A 22,621-nucleotide genomic window follows, 5' to 3' on the forward strand; every position below is an offset into this window, starting at 1 on the left:
TTCATCCAGGAATCACTGGTGGCTAGCGGGCCTCTTCGCGGCGGCCTTCTCGACGGTAATAAGCAAAAAAGATCGGCCCTGCCGGGTCATTACGCGGAGAGGAACGAAGAAACGGTCGGCCGCGGGCGTAAAAAGCGTGGCAAAGGCGATTCAACCGCGGTTCGAGCGACGCCGCTCGATTTTTCTGCCGCTCTCTGCACGCCCGCGACACGCTCGACTTTCGTCCGCTCGCTAACCGCGATTCAACCACCCCATTGTCTACGCTATTCTTGCGTCCATCTGGACTGCCAAGCGTTGATTGAAACTGTGTTACGATCCCTTTTCAGCTCACCTGTTTTACTTTCTACTGTATAATAGTTATTGTGGTGTACTATACTGCGTTTGTATCTTTTATAAATAGTTATGAAGATTACAAATTATGAAAAAGTTATGTAGAGACACTAGTAGCTTTTATATTTATTAATTTAAAATAATTCTTTTACTAATTGTTGTGATGGTAGGTAACATAATTATTGTAACATTAAGGTTATTGTAACGTTGTCACATTACATTGTTGTTGTTCTTGAAAAATAAGGGTGCTTCAAGGTAAAAGAGGTACTCTTAGTAGTAATTAATTGAACTAGTACTTTGATGAAGAATGACCCTCTTTGTTGACAAACTGCTTCAAACTTTCTATCAAATTCTCCCCTTACAAAATGAAGGTTACAAATTATGAAGGCTACAAAGTTATGTAGGATATATGAGACACTAGTAGCTTTTATATTTATTAATTTAAAATAATTCTTTTACTAATTGTTGTGATGTTAGGTAACATAATTATTGTAACATTAAGGTTATTGTAACGTTGTCACATTACATTGTTGTTGTTCTTGAAAAATAAGGGTGCTTCAAGGTAAAAGATGTACTCTTAGTAGTAATCAATTGAACTAATACTTTGATGAAGAATGACCCTCTTCATTGTTGACAAACTGCTTCAAACTTTCTATCAAATTCTCCCCTTATAAAATGAAGGTTAGTGGTAAAACATTTTACAAAGAAGACGTTGTATGAACACCCTTAATATCAATCGAACTCGTACTTCAATTAAAAGTACACCCTCCCCCCAAAAAAAGGAACAAGATCACTAAAAAATTTCAAGCTTGACCTACTGAAATAAGTATTAAATATTGAATGCGTAAAAAGAAGAGCGATAATAGATTTTAATAATTGAAATGATGTTTCAGAAGGAGACGAGGGGTTGACGAGACACCTCGTCCAAACCGACGGGGTGTTGTCCGCGGCGGAGGAGGGTGGCGGAAGAGGAGGGTTGGAAGAAGGGTGGCGTGCTATGATCAGCATGGAGCTTCCGGCACACACGACGCAGCATGGTGCTCTTCACCTGGGGGTCGGGGTCGGGGTCAACCCAGGTGACCCAGCCGGAAGTGCCCTGACCGCCATTCATCCGCATCCTCAGGACTCCCTGGTCCTCCACCACCATAATCACGGAGCTGCAACTCCCGGAGGTATGCACGAGGACTCCAAGAAAAAACGTATGTTTCTTCTTACGAATCCATCTTGGTCCTTTATATAAACTTCGCAGGAAAATGTCACTTTTATCCAACAACTTCACTTTTAATTATTATTAATATCGACTTAATTATTATTTATATCGACTTTTAAAATAGCTTGATGTGTCTAACTTGATGTGTCAAATCACGGAGTGGAAACATTTTTCTGCGATCATAGTTTTATTTATCTCTAAGCCTACGTTTACATCTAAACTTATACATCGATAATAAATTAGGATAAGTAAGAATATAAGGAACTTTCTGTAAATTTTCAACGTTTGTGAAGTACATATAAAATCATAGTTTTATTTATCTCTAAACCTACATTTGCATCTAAGCTTATACTGACATCGATAATAAATTAGGATAAGTAAAAATATATATAAGGAACTTTCTGTAAATTTTCAATGTTTGTAAAGTGAATATAAAATGAAGTTATTTTTCATCTAGCGGTTTCGATCGTCCGCTATCGGAATCCTGATACAATATTAAAAGGTGAACACGAAACGTTCTATCATCGTAATTAGTCATCTTCTTGCCCGCGTTGTCGAGTCAACGTCCATCCGATAAAAACGCTCTACAGGTGATGCAGACACTTGTACACTGCTTTTTCCCTCGTCGTGTATCAGCATGCTCCTGTACATTCTTGAAATTCTTCTCCAAGGTACATACTCTTTTTTCCCCGTCCAAGCGACGCGAAGTTTATTCCATAGAAATTGAAGCCACGTAATCATCTTGTTTTCCGGCTCCCGATTTGTAGTTATATAAACATAGCTCGTTAATTATTTATTTAAAAATTTGCCCTTTGTCGATCGTGACATCGAGTTTTGATCTAATAACGCAGTGATATTTTTCGTTCGAGCCGATAGGAATGTTGTATCCGCAAAAAGTTACTGGCACGTGCTTCGCGGAAACCCTCGATAAATCTTCGTCCACGCTGCTCGACGCTTCTATTACGATCTCGAGCGATGACTGTGCACCGGCGAGTTAATTCAACGGAATTCGCTGGAATTCGCGAATACCTTCAAGTTCTCGCCTTCGGACTTTCGTATTTTGGAGGATGTCATTTGGGGGTTGCTAGAAAATTTGGGGAGAGCTAGAAAAATTTGTTAGGAAGGTCCTTACACTGGGAAAATTCAACTCCTGCAAGATTTAAATATTAAAAAATTATAGTATTGGGTACTTTAAGTAATAAAAAATGGCACTCATAAATTTAACTATTACTTAAATATATTTTCACATAAAAAATTTAATATATTTATATATCAAAAATTTAAATATACTTGCAAGTTAAAATTTTAAATATACTTGCAAGTCAAAAATTTAAATATACTTGCAAGTTAAAAATTTAAATACACTTGCAAGTCAAAAATTTAAATATACTTGCAAGTCAAAAATTTAATATACTTGCACATAAAAAATTTAAATAAACTTGCACGTCAAAAATTAAATACACTTGCAAGTCAAAAATTTAAATATACTTGCAAGTCAAAAATTTAAATATACTTGCAAGTCAAAAATTTAAATATACTTGCAAGTCAAAAATTTAAATATACTTGCAAGTCAAAAATTTAATATACTTGCACATAAAAAATTTAAATAAACTTGCACGTCAAAAATTAAATACACTTGCAAGTCAAAAATTTAAATATACTTGCAAGTCAAGAATTTAAATATACTTGCAAGTCAAAAATTTAAATATACTTGCAAGTCAAAAATTTAAATATACTTGCAAGTCAAAAATTTAAATATACTTGCAAGTTAAAAATTTAAATACACTTGCAAGTCAAAAATTTAAATAAACTTGCAAGTCAAAAATTTAAATATACTTGCAAGTAAAAAATTTAAATACACTTGCAAGTCAAAAATTTAAATATACTTGCAAATTAAAAATTTAAATATACTTGCAAGTTAAAAATTTAAATACACTTGCAAGTCAAAAATTTAAATATACTTGCAAGACAAAAATTTAAATATGCTTGCAAGACAAAAATTTAAATACACTTGCAAGTAAAAAATTTAAATATACTTGCAAGTCAAAAATTTAAATATACTCGCAAGTCAAAACTTTAAATAAATGCACTTCAAAAATTTAATATACTTGCACATAAAAAATTTAAATAAACTTGCACGTCAAAAATTAAATACATTTGATAAAAAATTTAAATACATTCGCAGATAAAAAATTTTATATTTGTGTATGAAAAATATTAATGTATTTGTGTATAATTTTGAGGAGCTCCTTGAATAAGAAATCGTAACAAAATAATGTAGAATATCTATATTATAATTATTGTATAATAAACGTCGCACGAAAGGGTTAAAATGATGGCCGTAGCTGCACAGCGTCAAGGAGAGAAAATTTTACGATGGCACGGCTCTCCGGGATGACAAATGGTTCCACTTTCGGCTGCGATTTATTCGTCAATTAGGAGAAACCGGAGATGATTTACGGCGCGATTGTTCACCGGATAGCGGCACGGTGCTTGTGTCGGTGAAAATTGGCACGTTTGACTTTATGGATTTATTAATTTCGTGATTGCGAAGCGTGAGCATCGACGTATTTGCATCTGCGTATGCGATGGATGCAATTTTGGGATGCTTGATTAGGGGTAATACAGCTCGTCGATTAAGAACCGTATAATCTTGTGTTTCTGGAGTGTAAGACTCAATTAGAATAACTTCGATTTATCATGTTGACTTGCGAGATTTATTTCGTGTTCTTAAAAAATCGAAACCTTCGTAAAGGAACGAGTAGATTCACTCTTCTTAACTGAACGTGTAAAAATTCCCTTCCTAACTGAACGCTTAGATGTTCACTCTCTCCGTAACTGAGCGTTACTCAAAAAATATAAATCATATAAAACGATTTATAAATCTTCTAATAACCAGCCTTAGAAAATCGTGAGAAACATCGTTTAAACAATTTATAAATCTTTTAATAACCAATCTCAGAAAATGTTTCATCTGCATATGTCGGCAAAGAGAACCAAAACAATTTCCTGTTCTTTTAACGGATACATATCAATGCGTTCAAAATTTCTTCATTAAGTTATAATGATACGTTGCTACACACCGAGACCCTGTTATCTGGCTGTGCTTATCGTCGCATCAATATCGACTTAATTGAATCTTATCCTCGCGGGACATCGAGCCGGCCGATACGTGCCGATCCTTCATCAAAGACCGGCAGAACAAGAGCCGCGTGAAAGGCCTCCTTGTTCCGTACGGAACAATCGAGTTAGCTGAAGTTGCCACGAGTTCCACGGCAACGATCTTTTCGAGCACACGTACACCTATACACGGTGTACTTAGCAAATTTATTTCTACTACTTACTTTGTCTCTACAAATTTGCTTTACGGATATATATCTAATGGTTGCTTATAATATTACTATGACGTTATGTATGATATAACTTGTATCTTTATGGGATGTTGCTTATGATGTTACTCATGAAAGTATAGTACAGTAACTACTCAGTATAGTGGTAATTTAGTGTATGGTTGTACATCACGTTTTATGTGATACAGTGGCGATGTGTGGAGTAGTTTTATGGTGTGGTGTGAGGAGTGGTTGGTACTTCAACGCGTTGCTATTTTACGCGTGGTGATCCTATATCTAGTAATTTAATATGTAGGAATCTTGTATTTTGTCATTCAGTGCGTGGTGATTGGACGAGTGGTAATTCTACGCTTGGTAACTCAACGCGTGGTAATTCTACGCTTGGTAATTCAACGCGTCGTAATTCCACGCTTGGTAATTCAACGCGTAGTAATTCTACGCTTGGTGATTGGATGAGTGGTAATTTCATGCTTGGTAACTCAACGCGTGGTAATTCTACGCTTGGTAATTCCACGCTTGGTAATTCAACGCGTGGTAATTCTACGCTTGGTAATTCAACGCGTAATAATTCTACGCTTGGTGATTGGACGAGTGGTAATTCCACGCTTGGTAACTCAACGCGTGGTAATTCTACGCTTGGTAACTCCACGCTTGGTAATTCCACGCTTGGTAATTCAACGCGTGGTAATTCAATGCGTGGTAATTCCACGCTTGGTAATTCAACGCGTGGTAATTCAATGCGTGGTAATTCCACGCTTGGTAATTCAACGCGTGGTAATTCCACGCTTGGTAATTCAACGCGTGGTAATTCCACGCTTGGTAATTCAACGCGTGGTAATTCCACGCTTGGTAATTCAGTGCGTGGTAATTCCACGCTTGGTCATTCAACGCGTGGTAATTCCACGCTTGGTAATTCAATGCATGGTAATTCCACGCGTGGTAATTCTACGCTTGGTAATTCCACGCGTGGTAATTCTACGCTTGGTAATTCAACGCGCGGTAATTCCACGCGTGGTAAGTCAGCGCGTTGGAATTCGGCGCATGGTAGTTCCACGCATGGTAATCCAGCGCACTGTAATTCAATGCGTGGTGATCCCACGTGCAGTACATTAACACGTGGTAATCCAGAATTCCGTAATTCGACGCGTGGTAATTCCACGCTTGGTAATTCAGCGCGTTGGAATTCGGCGCATGGTAGTTCTACGCATAGTAATCCAGCGTGTCGTAATTCAATGCGTGGTGATCCCACTCGTTGTACTTTGACACGTGGTAATCCGACGCGTCGTAATTCAACACGTAGAAATTCACTCTCTCCGTAACTAAGCGTGTAGAACTCCACTCCCTCCGTAATTGAACGCGTACAAGTTCACTCCTTCCGTAACTAAGCGCGTAGTAACTCACTCCCTCCATATCTGAACGCGTAGAAATTCACTCCCCTCGTAACTAAACACGTAGAAGTTCACTCCCTCCGTAACTAAGCGCGTAGTAACTCACTGCCTCCATATCTGAACGCGTAGAAATTCACTCCCCTCGTAACTAAACACGTAGAAGTTCACTCCCTCCGTAACTAAGCGCGTAGTAACTCACTCCCTCCATATCTGAACGCGTAGAAATTCACTCCCCCCGTAACTGCACGCGTAGAAGTTCACTCCCACCGTAACTAAGCACGCAGCAACCCTCCCCTCCATACTTGCCTGCATACAAATTCATTCCCTCCATATCTGAACGCGAAGAACCTCACTCTCGCCGTAATTGAGCGCATGGTGATCCACATAATCCTACGAGCTTTCCCGTGTCACTCCATCTTCCACTAATTCAGCGCACGTCAACGAAGTACTCAACGTTGAGATAAAGTATTTATTAAACGCAATGATGATTCATTTTGTGAAACCACCCTATATAGAAGAGGAAACGCGCACAAAGGGCCCGGTGAAGCGGTAGTTCTCCGGAACCAGCGGTCGCGGCATGGACTCTCGTCGTGGTTGAGTCGCGTATATAGTCGTTCCGGATGCTGAAGAGAGTGGCGCTGGTTAAGGAAGATGAAAGGCTGCCGCCGTGGCAGCAGCCACTAACGTGGCATGGCCCGTGGTGAACAAGACGGGGGGAAAACGGAGAAGAAAGAGGAAGGAGACATGCAGGGGTCGTTAAATCTAATGATATCAAGTATTTGACAGGATGGATTTTGATCTTTGGAGACCACACGCAGATATTTCTATAGATTCTTTCTTTGTTCGCACCCTTAATATTCCTCTTTGATATTGCTCAAGTATATTTGAATTATTGCTGACTATACTTATATTATATTTACAAAATCAATTGTCAAAATCAATTGTCAAAATAAATTGTTATGTTAACAAAATATGGGATATTCATTGCTTAAGTGGACTCATTGTTTAAATAAAATCATTGCTTAAATTAAGTGGTTGACAAATATAATTTTATAACTAGGTCTACAATTTTTTCCATGTTCTTAATTTGATGGATCACTTGTTTAGCAATCAGTGTCTTAGTAACTGGTTTTTATTGTAGATCGATATATCAAACAGACTTATATAACAGCATTTGTTGACATTAAAATAGAAGCCCCTCGTTAATGCAATTCTAAATATTTGTCGTATCACGCTGAGCGACGACCAGTTATTCGAATTAAATTGATCACGCAGGACCACCTCGGGGCATTGTACCTATATCTCGATCGTCAAAGATCAATATCACCTGGCCAATCATCAGGGCCGAAGGAAGATCGGCAAGATAGGACGAACAAAGCCTATAATTCATGGCCTCCGATGGTCCTTTGATTTCCTTATTTCTTTCCTTCCTCGTTTTCGAAAAGAAATTCAATTTTTTCTTGGTCTACCCTCTGGATTTAAGTAAATACTAAATGTATCAAAATGACACAAATTATTTACGAGTACATAATTTTTACAAGGGCAAAATTTGTTCGTAGTTTCACTCCGTTTCGAATGAAACATTTCTTCGTTCTTAACGAAAATTACTAGATGTGTACAACCTACTTGTACAATTAAGATGATGTACAATCGAGAATATCTTTAATTGCCGTACAAATAGAGGAACGAATCGCAAGAATCAATTTCTCAAATGCTCACAGCGTTTCCCTCCGAAGCAATTAGTATCGATACATCGGACGTACTGGAGGTACATTCTTAACGAGGGGACGCAACGCTTAATTAGACGAGAAAGAAGAAAAATAGAAGAGTTCTTGGCGACTAGAGAAGGGGACATAAATTGGGTTCCCGTGCTTTGCCGGATTTTTCTCGTTTCTCGATTTCCTCGCGTCGACCACCGGCGCGACAATGTTTTAATTGCGAATCGAGAGACCGGATTCGTTCGATCGGGAATGCGAGATCGAGCTTTGATTATCACTAATGGCACGTGCTTATCGACGTGCATTAATTTGTAATTAATAGCGGCATGCTGTGGTCGCTCGCTATTCGTCTAATAGTTTGCGAAATAATTATAAAGCAAGTTAGTTATAATACAAATATATGTCTCATATTTAGATTCACAGTCTCATAGTTAGTTCACTAATTATTGCTGTGTGAAAACAAAGAAAATTGAGAAGTTAGATACGTCTTTAACGTTCCTTAATTATGAAGACTATATTTAGAATTTAATTGCAAAAAGAATACAAGTCTGATTTGTCACAGTGATACAGTACCAGGGATTAAATCCATATACGCATAACGCAAGAAAAAATTCAGCTCAGAAATATTTTTCGTTAAAAGTTTGCTCCTAAATTATGACACTGATTTGTCACTGTTCGCTGTATTCGTGCTAAGTATAGTACACTGACTATGAAGTATTAAATCTTATCCGACACATTAATTTCATATGCATTGAAACTGTCCACCTCTCTAGAAACACCGATGAATGTCGTAGAACCTGTAGAACTTGTCCCAGAAATTAACAAATCCATTTCACAAAGTGTATTATCGTGTTTAATACCTTTAAAAATTATTCAAGTATATTATATATTACTTTCATCAACTTCGATTCATTTTAATCAGGGATTAATATGATATAGTGGAAAGATGGTGCTGCAAGATGGACGCTTCTTTGCGCATGCGCGGTAGGTTCGGCATAGACGAACGCATCAGCGAAGTAAATTTGCGATTAAAACTAAAATAATTTACAGGGAGATGTAATGTAAAACGAAATACACTTTGATTGTTTGAAGATTGATCTTTGGGTTGATTTTGCAGTAGAGATTTTGCAGTGGGTAATTAATTTAAAAGTTGCAGAGTTTGTAAGCATTTGTAGGGGTAGCACACATGACCGCCATATTGGAACTTGACGTTTGAAGTCAAAGAAGATACAATACAGATTATTAAGAATAAAAGTAGTTAATCTTTCAGTTTCATTTCTTAATATTTCAGTGTACTTCATTATTAACAATAAGAATTCTCAAACTTTTACTTCGTTTCTCTACTAATAATTAATTTTACTAAATTTGTAACGCGGTCGCGTAAGACCGCCACGACGATCAACACCTTCAATCATAAAAGTTTGTACAAAATTATAAGGAGAGTGAAACACACCCTCGTTCGTATTGTTTCAACGAAGTATTTTATTTGGAAGAAAATGTTTGTAACAACAGTATAATAATCAATGTTACATGACATTCATGTTATCTTGTTCAGAGTGGTATTATTAAGAGTAACGTTGTTCAGTAACGTTATATATCTAAGAGTGATATCGGTTAGATTAAATTGTTATGACAAGAGCAATATCAGAGTTAATGATTAATTAAAGTAAGTGTAGGTGACCGTAGAGTTAGGACGAGGCCGTAATCTAACGCCATAAAAAAAGGAGCATCGTGCCGTGGAATTCTTTTCCGTTGGGCTCGGCGGATCGCTCATGGGGATTCCCATCGTGGCAACCCCGTAACAGAGTGACTGGCAGCACGTAATATTTCGCGATGCCCGTCTGTGTTCGCATTTAGCAAGGAAACGTTCACGGGGTGAGATAGCGGCCGGTTATTTATAGGGTTAAATAAAGGAACACAGCGCGATGCCGTGATACCAGCCACCAGTACAAATAGGTTGCAGCCCGCCAGTAGAGGCTGCTATCGTTTTCTCGTTGCAAGTCGTCATGATATGCAACCTGCAACGTTAGAAGCCACTCGTTCTTTTCCTTTCTTCAGAGAGACAAGCTCCAAGTTCGACGGTCTATCGACGCCATAGATCGAACACTCCGCACGGAATGCTTTCGATTCTCCTTTCATTAGGAACTTCTACAATATTTTTACTCGCGCAGATACAGCACGGTGATTGTGTAACGGACAGTGAAATGTTGTTTCCATGCGTTTACTTGCTGTGCTGATATCTGAGTTTATGCTTCTTTCTGTATTACACCTTGCTGTTGATAATAATATGTTCTAGTGTTTAAATTATTTGAAATACTGCATTATTCAAGCCACCTCTGTTTATGTGGATAGAAATTGACGTAGCACAACATCATAATGATCATTTCTGAATGAGAAGTCTGAGGACTGATTTGTTCGAACTGGTAGTTTAATTTTAAGGACGAAAACCAATCTTGAAAATCTCTATCACATGATAGGCTAATCTAATTCCCAATGCAATAACTGCTTTGTTTTCTTTTTTGAACAGATGACGGAGGCCACGGGATGAACCAGGACGGTGAGTGACACATTTCATACTTAAACCACAGTTAGTAAGTGTACACACTAAATAAAATAATTCTAATGTCATCCCCAAAAATGCCCCTAAAGAACAAAAATCCGTAGTACCGTTACAACGTCCCGTTATAATAAAATGCACAAAGAATCTCGGAAGTTTATCGACCGAGGCGTCGATTGGTTTATCATGTCGGCAATCGATCGCGAGAAATAAGCAATTATCCTAACACGCGTTCTTATCGATCGCTCCTAAGAGCCTCGATGCACAGTTTCTGCGCGATCTCTAATTGGCGAACAACGTTTACGTGCGATCGGTAACGAACTTTAATTTTCGCCAATTGATAAATTGTAGCTCGGTCTCGAATCGACGGAAACGAAGTTCGGTGGCAGCGTTATTAATCGTTGCCAGGAGATAACGATTTTTTCGTGGTCTTATTCGTCCACTGGCATCGGAAGATATATCCTAGAAGATCTGTCGCGAGCGTATCGGGACGAGGGATCGATAAAAACGTTGGTGCTTCGAACGCGGTGCACAATTAATGGATCGACTACAGAGTTGCGCTGATGGAAAACGATAAAATAACTCCACTCAATGTTTCGTTCCGTTATGAAAGTTTAATTCCGTGAGTTGCATTTCTGAACAATGTTGGTTAGTTTTTTGGAAATGTTGAATTGGTGTGAGTTAGTTGTGGTGCATGATGAAGACGGTGGTTTTGAATTTAAACATTTTGGATATTTAGAGATTTAGACATTGAGACATTGAGTCAATGACATATTCAGACAATCAGATATTTAGATATTCAGACATTCAGACAATGAGACAATTAGACATTCAGACAATGAGACAATTAGACATTCAGACATTGAGACAATTTAGACATTGAGGCATGTAGACATTGAGACAATTTAGACATTGAGACAATTTTGACATTGAGACAATTTAGACATTGAGACAATTTAGACATTAAGACATGTAGACATTGAGACAAGTAAACATTGAGACAATTTAGACATTGAGACAATTTAGACATTGAGACAATTTAGACATTGAGACAATGTAGACATTGAGACAATTTTGACATTGAGACAAGTAGGCATTGAGACAATTTGGACATTGAGACACGTAGACATTGAGGCATGTAGACATTGAGACATTGAAACAATTTAGACATTGAGACATTGAGATATTTAGACATGTATTTACGCCTGTAGAAACGTAGGTGTTCAGACACTTGTAAATTTATTCGTTCAGACTTTCCTAAGCATCAGATTCCACCGACCCAAATAACAAGTAACAAATTGTACTAAGAAAATTCAAATCACGAAAAGTCCATAATTAAACAGTAACAGATAGAAATCTCACCGAACGATGATCAAACAACTCTCTCCCCAACCGATTTAATTTAATCCTACAGAGTCGAATCAAAATAACCCATAATTGATTTCCAAGACGACCGTATCCAATTTTCACAGTTATCTTCATCAAGACCTTAATTGGTCACACTCTACTTGTAACTTCGAGCAACTTCCACGCGCATACTCATAACAGATTTCCACATAATATAATACTCTGATCGATCTTAAACCAACAAGCAATAAATCAGTAAAACTTAAGCGTATCGTGCTATAATCTTTCGTGAAAAGAAATAAGAAGGTGAAGATACAGAGTACCAAGTATGTTTCTCTTCAACATTCGACCTCAATCGAATCGAGCGTAGGGTTCCGTTTCAAAGAAGGGATCTCACGAGGTTTATCGAGGTTCTCGATCGCGCCGGCCAGACGGATAGGGCTGCAGTACACGTCGACCGACGTGCCAGCACAATGTCTTCGAATAATTTATACCGATGACGCACGGACGACTCTCTTACTCCAAATTTCTTCCACATAGCTTCATGACTTAAGTTCACTTATAAACCACCTGTAGGCTCTTTTGTGTTGGCAAAAGTTTTGACACTTATTACCACAAATTTTGTTTGTACATTCTTAATTATTAGTTTGAAGCACTTAGACACATTTAGTTTGGGGTACTAGGCATAAAACAGGTTTGCACTTATATTGACTTAGGTGTAGGTACATCTAGTTTGGTGATGACTTAGAGTCAAATGTGAATCTACGACTTAAGTCCAGATGTAGGTTCAATCATTTTGGAGATACAAGTCAGATAGGTTAATGTATTGCTTATAGCAATTCAGGTCCATTCAGTTTGGAGATATTGACTTAGAGCCACATGTAGATCTACCTATGACTTAGGTGTAGATGTAGGTTCAATCATTTTGGAGATACAAGTCAGATAGGTTAATGTATTGTTTATAGCAGCTCAAGTCCATTCAGTTTGGAGATATTGACTCAGAGTCACATGTAGATCTACCTATGACTTAGGGTTTAGATGTAGGTTCAGTCATTTTGGAGATACAAGTCAGACATGTTAATGTATTGCTTATAGCAACTCAGGTCCATTCAGTTTGGAGATATTGACTCAGAGCCACATGTAGATCTACCTATGACTTAGAGTTTAGATGTAGGTTCAACTATTTTGGAGATACAAGTTAAACATGTTAATGTATTGCTTATAGCAACTCAGGTCCATTCAGTTTGGAGATATTGACTCAGAGTCACATGTAGATCTACCTATGACTTAGGGTTCAGATGTAGGTTCAGTCATTTTGGAGATACAAGTCAAACTTGTTAATGTACTACTTGTACTTAGGTGTAGATATAGGTTTATCCAGTTTGAAGATAGTTGTTCAAACAGATTGATGTATTACTTATACTAGCTTAGGTAAAGAGATGATTCATTTCGCTCATAGTGACTTAGGTGCAAACATAGGTTCATCGAATTTAGAAATACAAGTCTGACAGAGGTGAACATATACTCATACTGAGTTAGATATAAACTGCCTCTATATTGAACTACAATATACAGCCTCTTTAGTCAGCCTATTCGAATGAAGGTGTTTTGAAGATACGCCAAATCAAATTTTGTATGTTTCTCAGTAAAGTTCGAGTCCAATCGATCCTAGCAAGTTTCCATTTCAAAGAAGGTATCTCACGGTTTTATCGAGGCCCTCGATCGCCAAGCGAATCTCGACGATACACGTCGGGTCGACGTGGCAGCACAATGTGTTCGGATAATTTATGCCGATGACGTAGAGACAGCTCGACGTGTGTACACGCGGTTCTCCGCGGTAGGTGGAAGGTGGTGGTGATGCAGATAATCGCGAGTTTAAAGGGTAAACGGGCCGTAAGGTGTGAGGTTAGCGCGAGGCCCTCGAGGTCCCTCGCCGCGCTCAATATTCAACAGGTATTTACATTCGCAAATTGTTTACGTCAGCCCACGATGAAATCTGTCAGGATTTCGTTCCCTCGGCAGCTTAACAGCCTCCGCCTTCTTCCTCTTCTTCATTTTCGATACTCTTCTCCGCGGCTTCTCCGTTCCTCCGAGATCCACTCGTACCCGGCGTCAGTCGCTATCCTCTTCCTCGCGCCTACCCTTCCTCTGACCAGTAATTACATCTGGGTATTAATCAAGCGTACGTCGTGAACGAGAACCTGCGAGATCTTGATTTTCGCCACTTGCCCACGCGGGAGAGGTGTATACACCCTCGGCCAACCGTAACCTCGAGGTCTACGCCAGGTTATTAATTTATTGGAGACGCCTGGTTAGCTCCGATGAATTTGATTTATGGGACCGTGAACGCGTGCTGCGACTTCGCTGCGAATTCTCTGCAGATTGAATACTGCTTCGAGCTGGGTTTCATCTGCTGCATCAGGTCTCTTCCTACAATTTTCTGCTAGGCTTCTAATATTTTGGGATTTGGGATTTGTTTTGGGATTTGATTTCGGGACCTCAAAAATTTGGTTATTTGAGGATTTGGACGCTTGAGAATTAGGATCTGCGAGTTTGCAAATTTTTACCAATGGAAATTATTTCTGCCGGTTCTTTCTGAGCATCCAAACTTCTAAGTTAGGGAATTTCACACCGGTTAAGTTAGGTCTGCCGGTTCTTTCTGAGCATCCAAACTTCTAAGTTAGGGAATTTCACATCGGTTAGGTTAGGTCTGCCGGTTCTTTCTGAGCATCCAAACTTCTAAGTTAGGGAATTTCACACCGGTTAGGTTAGGTCTGCCGGTTCTTTCTGAGCATCCAAACTTCTAAGTTAGGGAATTTCACACCGGTTAGGTTAGGTCTGCCGGTTTTTTCTGAGCATCCAAACTTCTAAGTTAAGGAATTTCACACCGGTTAGGTTAGGTCTGCCGGTTCTTTCTGAGCATCCAAACTTCTAAGTTAGGGAATTTCACACCGGTTAGGTTAGGTCTGCCGGTTCTTTCTGAGCATCCAAATTTCTAGGTTAAGGAATTTCACACCGGTTATATCTCCTCACAAGAGTTCAGGAGCACCATTTCCCATGGCATCTCAGGCGGTTTTTGTACACGGAGGACCCATCGCCCGTTAAGGTTTATCACCGGTCGTTAATAGTACGCGAACGCGGATTACACGCCGGGCGTATTTGCGCTCGGCTCGCGGTTATGCCAAGCTGGTCCTAATTATAGCGTAACACACACACAAGAGTAGCGCCGTACGAGGCTTACGTAATCCCGCGATAATGCGGCTCCAGGCTGCTGCATAGTTTGCCTGCCGATCCAGGCATTTGCGAGCCGCCATTATCTACTCTCCTAGGATAATGACATCGGCCACGACGATTCGCTCGATGATCGTTAAAAAAATCTATCGACGATACCGCCAGATCCCGCTTCCGATTAAATGGCCGGTGGAACTGGACGCGGACTGAAATGGACGATAAAGAAGACGACACCCGCTTGTCGCAATTAAAGGAGCATTTTTATCGTTGGAGATTTCGAAATTTTTTAACAATCAAAAAATAGACTAGTCACTAATTATCTTAGTTTAATCAAGTTAGGATTTTTTCTTGATTACATGAATAATAATTGAAAATGTCTTCAATTTGACTTGTCAGATATTTCTATAAAGGGCTGCCATGATGGAGCCCTCTAAAAAATTATAATTTGTTAAATGAATATAACAGAATAGTTGAAGATTAAGAACTGAATGATTATAAAAGTCAAAGGGTCTCATAGCTAAGAAAGCGTGCTAATTGAGGATAATTAAACTATCAGATAGAGATTCATTCAGCAGCTCAGTATGACTATTAATTCTGTCACGCTCCAGAGGATAGCGATTTATATCGAGACACAAGTTGTTCAATTTGTTTAACATAACGATACTACATTCTGTATCATCTTTGGGATTTTAACTGCATTCGCAAAGCTTTCGATTGCACAAAATCATCGCAAGGTTCTAAAAAAGTGGACAGTTAATTAATAGACTCTTCTCGCGCCTGACAGGTATCTTTGATCAGAACCCCTCCCAAACGCAAACATCTCGTCCGGTTTCCTAACGAGAAGCAAATCACTCTCGGAAGAGCCTAAAGCGTTGAAGAGTCACTCGTGAAGCCTCAAGTTTCCGCGTGCAGGATAATCGTTTCCAATAGGGAGTCGCCGTAAGAGCGAGGCTCCAGCCAGTTCGATGAGTCATCTCGTGGCCCGAGATGCCGTGATAACGCGTTATCTGAAAGGTCGTCGGCCAGATCGATGTTATCGGGGTCCAGGCTAATCAGCCCGGGTAGAAATAGAGAAACGGGACGAAGAAGCGTTAGAAGAACGGTCGGGTTTGCTTCCTGAATCGTGCAGGGCGGTGGCGCATCGTCTGACAGACGGTAGGCTGGCGCAAGAAAATGCTTAATCTCGGTGAAATCAAGCATGAACGCATCGCTGCTCCGAGGAAATATCACCTGAACCGTACGGGCCCTGGCTTTTCACGGTCTTGTTGCTTGACCCGGAATACGCTTGAAATAATCGCCGGCCATTAGTTTCTTCACGCGATCATCATTTACCGGGACCGCTATCAGCGTCTGGCGGAGTCAATCTTTCATGCTGAACGTCTTCCTCGGAACGATATTTTCGAGGCTCGCATTTGTATTTATTAGAGGGAGTCGTGCTCGTTGTTGATCGCGCAATTTTCAGATTTATCGATGTAATGGAGAGCTTGGATGATCGATTTGCGACGGACTAACAAATACGTGCTGATATTAGATACATACTACATAATGCATACTAACTCTTAGCTATTATAATTATATTATAGTATAGCTTATTATAATATACAATTTGTATACCTATATACAATTAGATTATTTATTTCGATGAAGGTTTACATAAAATGCCACGAAAGTTTCTTAATAATTTTTGTAACTGTAAGAAGTCTAAGATCCGCCATTTTGACTGGTCCGCCATTTTGACGTTACGTATAACTGGTACTGAAAATGAAGTTGAAGAATAAATAAACAGACGACAAAACATAAATGCATACATCTTACATACTAGCTCATACAGCTCACATACCTAACCATAGAATATAACCTTGTATAAAATTAAATCATTTATTTCGATGAAGGTTTCAATAAAATGTCACGAAAGTCTTAATAATTTTTGTAACTGTAAGAAGTCTAAGGTCCGCCATTTTGACTGGTCCGCCATTTTGATGCATTACGTATAACAGGTACTGAAAATGAAGTTGAAGAATAAATAAAAAGACGACAAAACATAAATGCATACATCTTACATCTTCACATCTCACAGAGTATAAACAGAGAGCAAAAACTTACATCGTTTAGTCAAACTCGTCCGCCATTTTAGATGCTATCCGCTGTAGCACGCAGTTTTTTCCATCAAAGAAACCTCCTGAAGAAAAAGGAGGTTCCTCCTCGAAAATAAATAACTGCATGTAATTCATGTCGCTAGAAAATGGAAGTTGAACGATAATCGAGTCGAAATTGGTACGGCTGTTGAACCGTTTGCTCGCGTCGTTCTAGCGCAAGATAGCCATGGATTGCTAAACGCGATCGGCGGCCGCGTGTGTCATTAAACCAGTATCCTAGACAACTGGCGTTGATTATTTAGCAATACAAATCATTCCGCGCGCGCGAGACTTCTATCCTCCTCGTACCTGTCTAACTAGTCCACGGCTCCTTCTCGCTTTCGTCCGTTTCCAAGCGGGTTCTCGCGTGCGCGGGCGTGGTACGTACCACTTACGCGCGACTGAACGCGCACATACACGCGTGGACCACGATCGGGTACAGGTACACTTGTGTGCATCAGATAGCCGCGCGGAGAAACAGTTTCGTTGATTAGCGAGCTCGTTGAACCGGCCGTATTACTTTGTCGAATCGCAGAAACGCTCCCAGCGGCGAGAGTTATGGCTCTTGGTGGTAGCTTAAATATCGTCGTCCGTGTCGGGCTTTATCGAACTCGTTGCTTATGGAAGAGGTGTCGGAAATTTGCTAAGGTCTTGTTGGGCTCTCAGAAAAATATACTAGGTTCACAGTATACTACTTGGATGCAGGGAATTCTGGATGTTGGGAGGACTGTAGGTTTGGTCTTGATGGCTTCGTTATTTCGCCTGAGTGTCACTGTGCACTGTGACCAGGTGTAGGTTCACCAAGTGATCGAATTATGACATAATGAACCACATCTATTAGGTTTACTTTGTTTACCACTGTCATTAACCGCTGGACCATCTGTTGGATGATCAAATATTGCTGTCCAAATCACATGTAGAACCACATCTACCAGATTTACATGTTATCAAAAGCTGAACCACGTATCGGATGACCAGGTGATTGAATCATGTATTGAACCACATCTACCAGATTTACCAGATCTACCAGATTTGTGTTACCACACGTTGATTCACCACACTTGACCACTTGGATCAGGTGCATCTTTGTTATTCTACATCACACTACCTTTAATATCTCATCATGCATTACTCGCATTCGCCACGGTATTCATCCTCCACTATGTAAAGGTGCCAAGAAGAAGGTTAGCCCAGATCAAACGCAAAGCATAAATTTCCTTCGAAGAGAACCTGTAACCAGCATCAGGTGCAATATCTCAACAGAGCCGCTCTGACATCGGCATCAAAAGTATCGAGTAGCTGCGCTATCGTGACAGTCGAAATCGTATGGAAGTTCGTTTTCGATAACCGGTATGTACCTACGATGATACCGTTGCAAAGCTGAGCCACACCCTTGCCGGTGCACACAAGCATCCGGGCACACGCGATGAAACCAACGGCGGATACACGTGACTGTGTGTACACCGTAGCGGTTGTACCGATTGTATCTGGCCGATCCAGACGCGGCGTGCTCGTGGAAAAGGGAAGAGCCGCCTTGGAATTCGAGGCAAAATCCTCGATTCCTTCTTCCATCTCGATGCCGCCGTTCTACGAATTCCTTCCTTTTAAACGCATTCTAATTTCGTGTGGATGGTTTTGAACTTCTATTCGCGGGAGCGTTTGGTGCGATCAGAAGAGCTAGTTTATAGGTGTAGCGGAGAGCTTTGGGACTTTGGGCTTTTGTGATGGTGGTGGGGATTTTGGGTTTGGGGATTTGGGATGTGGGGAATGGGATAGGGGAGATTTTAGGTATTGTGGGATATTGGGACTTTGAGGTGTTGGAACCTTGAGGTGTTGGAAACGTGAGGTAGTGGAACCTTGAGGCGTTGGAACCTTGAGGTGTTGGAACCTTGAGGTACTGGAACCTTGAGGTGTTGGAACCTTGAGGTGTTGGGACCTTGAAGTGTTGGAATCTTGAGGTAGTGGAACCTTGAGGTAGTGGAACCTTGAGGTGTTGGAACCTTGAGGTGTTGGAACCTTAAGGTGTTGGAACCTTGAGGTGTTGGAACCTTGAGGTAATGGAATCTTGAGGTGCTGGAACTTTGAGGTGTTGGAACCTTGAGGTGTTGGAACCTTGAGGTGTTGGAACCTTGAGGTGTTGGAACCTTGAGGTGTTGGAACCTTGAGGTGTTGGAACCTTGAGACGTTGGAACCTTGAGGCGTTGGAACCTTGAGGTGTTGGAACCTTGAGGTGTTGGAACCTTGAGGTGTTGGAACCTTGAGGTAGTGGAACCTTAAGGTGTTGGAACCTTGAGGTGTTGGAACCTTGAGGTAATGGAATCTTGAGGTGCTGGAACTTTGAGGTGTTGGAACCTTGAGGTGTTGGAACCTTGAGGTGTTGGAACCTTGAGGTGTTGGAACCTTGAGGTGTTGGAACCTTGAGGTGTTGGAACCTTGAGGTGTTGGAACCTTGAGACGTTGGAACCTTGAGGCGTTGGAACCTTGAGGTGTTCGAACCTTGAGTTGTTGGAACCTTGAAGTGATGGTACCTTGAGGTAGTGGAACCTTGACGTGTTGGAATCTTGAGGTAGTGAAACCTTGAGGTGTTGGAACCTTGAGGTGTTGGAACCTTGAGGTAATGGAACCTTGAGGTGTTGGAACCTTCAGATATCAGGACGTTGGGGTACTGGATCCTTTGGAGTATTAAGACCTTGAGATGGTGGGTCCTCAGGACACTAGAACTTTAGACTATTATAACTTTGGTGTATTGCAACTTTGAGATAATGAGATTTTGACTTCCTGGGACTTAGGTGCACTAAGACTTTGCAGTAATGGAACTTTAGACTATCAGATGTATGTGGAGTGCTTGAACCTTTTAGTATTTAAACTTCACAATATTAAACCTTTGAAGTACTAAAATCTTGTTATACTTACATCTCCGAATGTTAAAATATTTTGGTCCATTCAGAATGTGGAATACTGTTCCTTTAAAGTACCAGTTTGCTATATTGAAACATTTGAACATTTTGGTAGTATCCTCTTCTGAACGCCCCCGAAAGTCACAACCTCCCATTTAATTTGCAACCCAGCGGCGATTACGCGTCGTTGAACACACAATGTTCAGTCTCAGAAGGTGTACATACCTGCTTTTCTTCCAATGCAAACGTCGCCGTAATGCTCGAGTAGCACGCGGAGATACTTGCGCAAACAACAGCCAGAGGAAGTGCAGTTGCAACAACTGAATGCAGGTTACGCTTGAAACGGCTTCGGGCACCGGAAAACAATTAAATTCAACCTATTTGGGTCTATTTTGATAATACCTATATGGGAATATTAAAATTTTTATGTAAAAATGGGAAGATTATAAATAACATTATGGCCCAAATTGTCATCTGAAAACGATTCTAATAATCCTCAACAAGAGAGAGACTCTTCTTGAAGACTCTTAGGTAGGTTCTTCCAGGGAAATTTAATTGTTCCATAGATCCAATGTTCTCGGAACATTCTTCCCACTATTAATTTAGCGGGAATGCAAGTTTATCTCGCAAAATGGAACGCGACCGGTCCAAGCAGAATTTCAATAAGCACGACAGTACGAGCGAGAGATCGATCGCGGATTCCGGAACGACTAATAATACAAATCTCAGCCGGTCGTTGGAGAAAGTAGCCGATGAGTTTGGTAGCTCTATGTTCCACAGGCCGCTGATATCGTAATACAGAACATTCTACGACCACTCTCGAGGAATCGGATCATCGGCAATGGAGACCTCCATCAAAATTTATGTTTGCAGATTTTCTTCTTTTGCGGTATCTGATAAATAGTGATGTTGCGCATTCTTTTCCTTTGCTCATTTTGTCTCTTGTAATGCATTAAACGTTACTTAAATATGACTGACACATAAACTCTATTATTTAATATTGTTCGTAATACGTATACAGTTCACGATACATGTTATACATATATGTTGTATATACATATGTATATTTGTGTATATGTATATGTATGTCTGTATGTATGTATGTATGTATGTATGTATGTATGTATGTATGCATGTATCCACACATGTATGTATATTTGTATACATGTATATATTTGTAACAGAAAAATACCACATGTATCATATGGGAACATCATACTTATAATATGAGTACCCAAGAACTCTTTGAACATAAATTGGTTATCAGAAAATGTTTAAATAATTCAGTGAATACACCAAAAATATGGAACAAAGATGAAAATAGGTGTGGTGAAAATGAAAAGATTACGCATCCCTTTATTGCAACAATCAAAGGGGTACCATTGACCGGTTGGCAGTGAGGCTATCGAGCCGACAAGAGGTAGAGTAGTCTGTGGGGCGCCAGAGCATGACGCCATTAACGTAATGAGGCCACACGTTGCACCCTCACGAGCACTCGACTATATCAGCCCCGAGTGCTTAGGCTCGCAATCGACTCCTAGACCTAGACCTCTGTCTGGCTGGACGATATCTCGCAATTCTCAACAAAGTATATGTTGCTTGCTATCTCGCTTTCAAGATTAATGTACCGTTCGAAAGAAATTTACTTCGAACACGTGCTAGACATTTGAATTTTTTCAAAATTCTGCAACCTGCTGTGCATTGTTGGTTATATAAATATCGGTAAATATCGGTAACACAAGGTTTGCAATTATTTATTATTTTTCGTGTTGCATTTATTACTAATTTTTATTTAATTAAGTGCTTTATTGTGTCTAATAATTTTCACTAGTTAAGTGCTATATTTTGTCCTATGATTGATTTTTACTAATTAAGTACTATATCGTGTCCAAGGTTTTTTCCACTAATTAAGTACTACACTGTGTCCATTGATCGATTTTCACTAATTAAGTGCTGTACGTTCACCAATTTACTTATCAACTGCTGTATCCTATCCAATGATCGATTTAACCTAAGTCCACTTAATTTAAGTTCTGATCAATTGAAAATGTAGATTTATGGAAAGTGGTGATTGCGATGCAAGTTAGATGACACAAAGAGCATTCGCATGGAGTACGTGTACACAGCACGTGAAACAACACGGTCCCCCGCTCCAGTTTTCCGCTTCAACTGATTGTGAACTGGTTCTTGACCATCGAACCGTTCGATTAATGGCCGACGCGTTTCTTCCGCACTTTGATCGTTTCGTCCGCGCTCAGATTAACGCACTCGATCGACACGAACGGACGTCGTTGCTCCGCGCATTCTCAATTCTACAAATCACCTAACAAGTTTCATAAATAATCTGGGAGTTCAAAAAGATATATAAGTTCAAGCTTCTTCAAAAGTGATGGGTTTAAAGGTTCTTCAAAAGTGACGGGTTTGAAGCTTCTTCGGTTGTGATGGGTTTGAAGCTTCT

At 39.9% G+C, this 22,621-nt stretch overlaps 1 protein-coding gene and 1 long non-coding RNA gene across 9 annotated transcripts in view; one reads left to right on the forward strand and one right to left on the reverse strand.

The window, feature by feature from the left end:
- The window catches only part of sv (paired box protein shaven), a 214,429-nt gene that overhangs the window by 48,851 nt on the left and 142,957 nt on the right, over positions 1 to 22,621 (forward strand). For 7 of the 8 annotated variants that reach the window (XM_076533599.1, XM_076533600.1, XM_076533601.1 and 4 more), the window contains exons 2-3: positions 1,224 to 1,529; positions 10,524 to 10,553. In XM_076533599.1, coding sequence (XP_076389714.1) covers positions 1,328 to 1,529; positions 10,524 to 10,553 — 232 coding nt within the window. In that variant the 5' untranslated portion in view covers positions 1,224 to 1,327. The remainder of the gene's footprint in view (positions 1 to 1,223; positions 1,530 to 10,523; positions 10,554 to 22,621) is intronic. The other variant, XM_076533603.1, reaches the window with a different exon arrangement.
- LOC143264800 (uncharacterized) lies at positions 16,751 to 17,917 on the reverse strand. The gene is made up of 3 exons (XR_013038736.1): positions 17,235 to 17,917; positions 16,972 to 17,131; positions 16,751 to 16,886 (listed from the first exon to the last, which is right to left on the reverse strand). It is a non-coding gene; the product is annotated as an uncharacterized LOC143264800 (long non-coding RNA).

This window comes from Megachile rotundata, chromosome 7 (genome assembly GCF_050947335.1).
Source record: "Megachile rotundata isolate GNS110a chromosome 7, iyMegRotu1, whole genome shotgun sequence".
Lineage (NCBI taxonomy): Eukaryota > Metazoa > Arthropoda > Insecta > Hymenoptera > Megachilidae > Megachile > Megachile rotundata.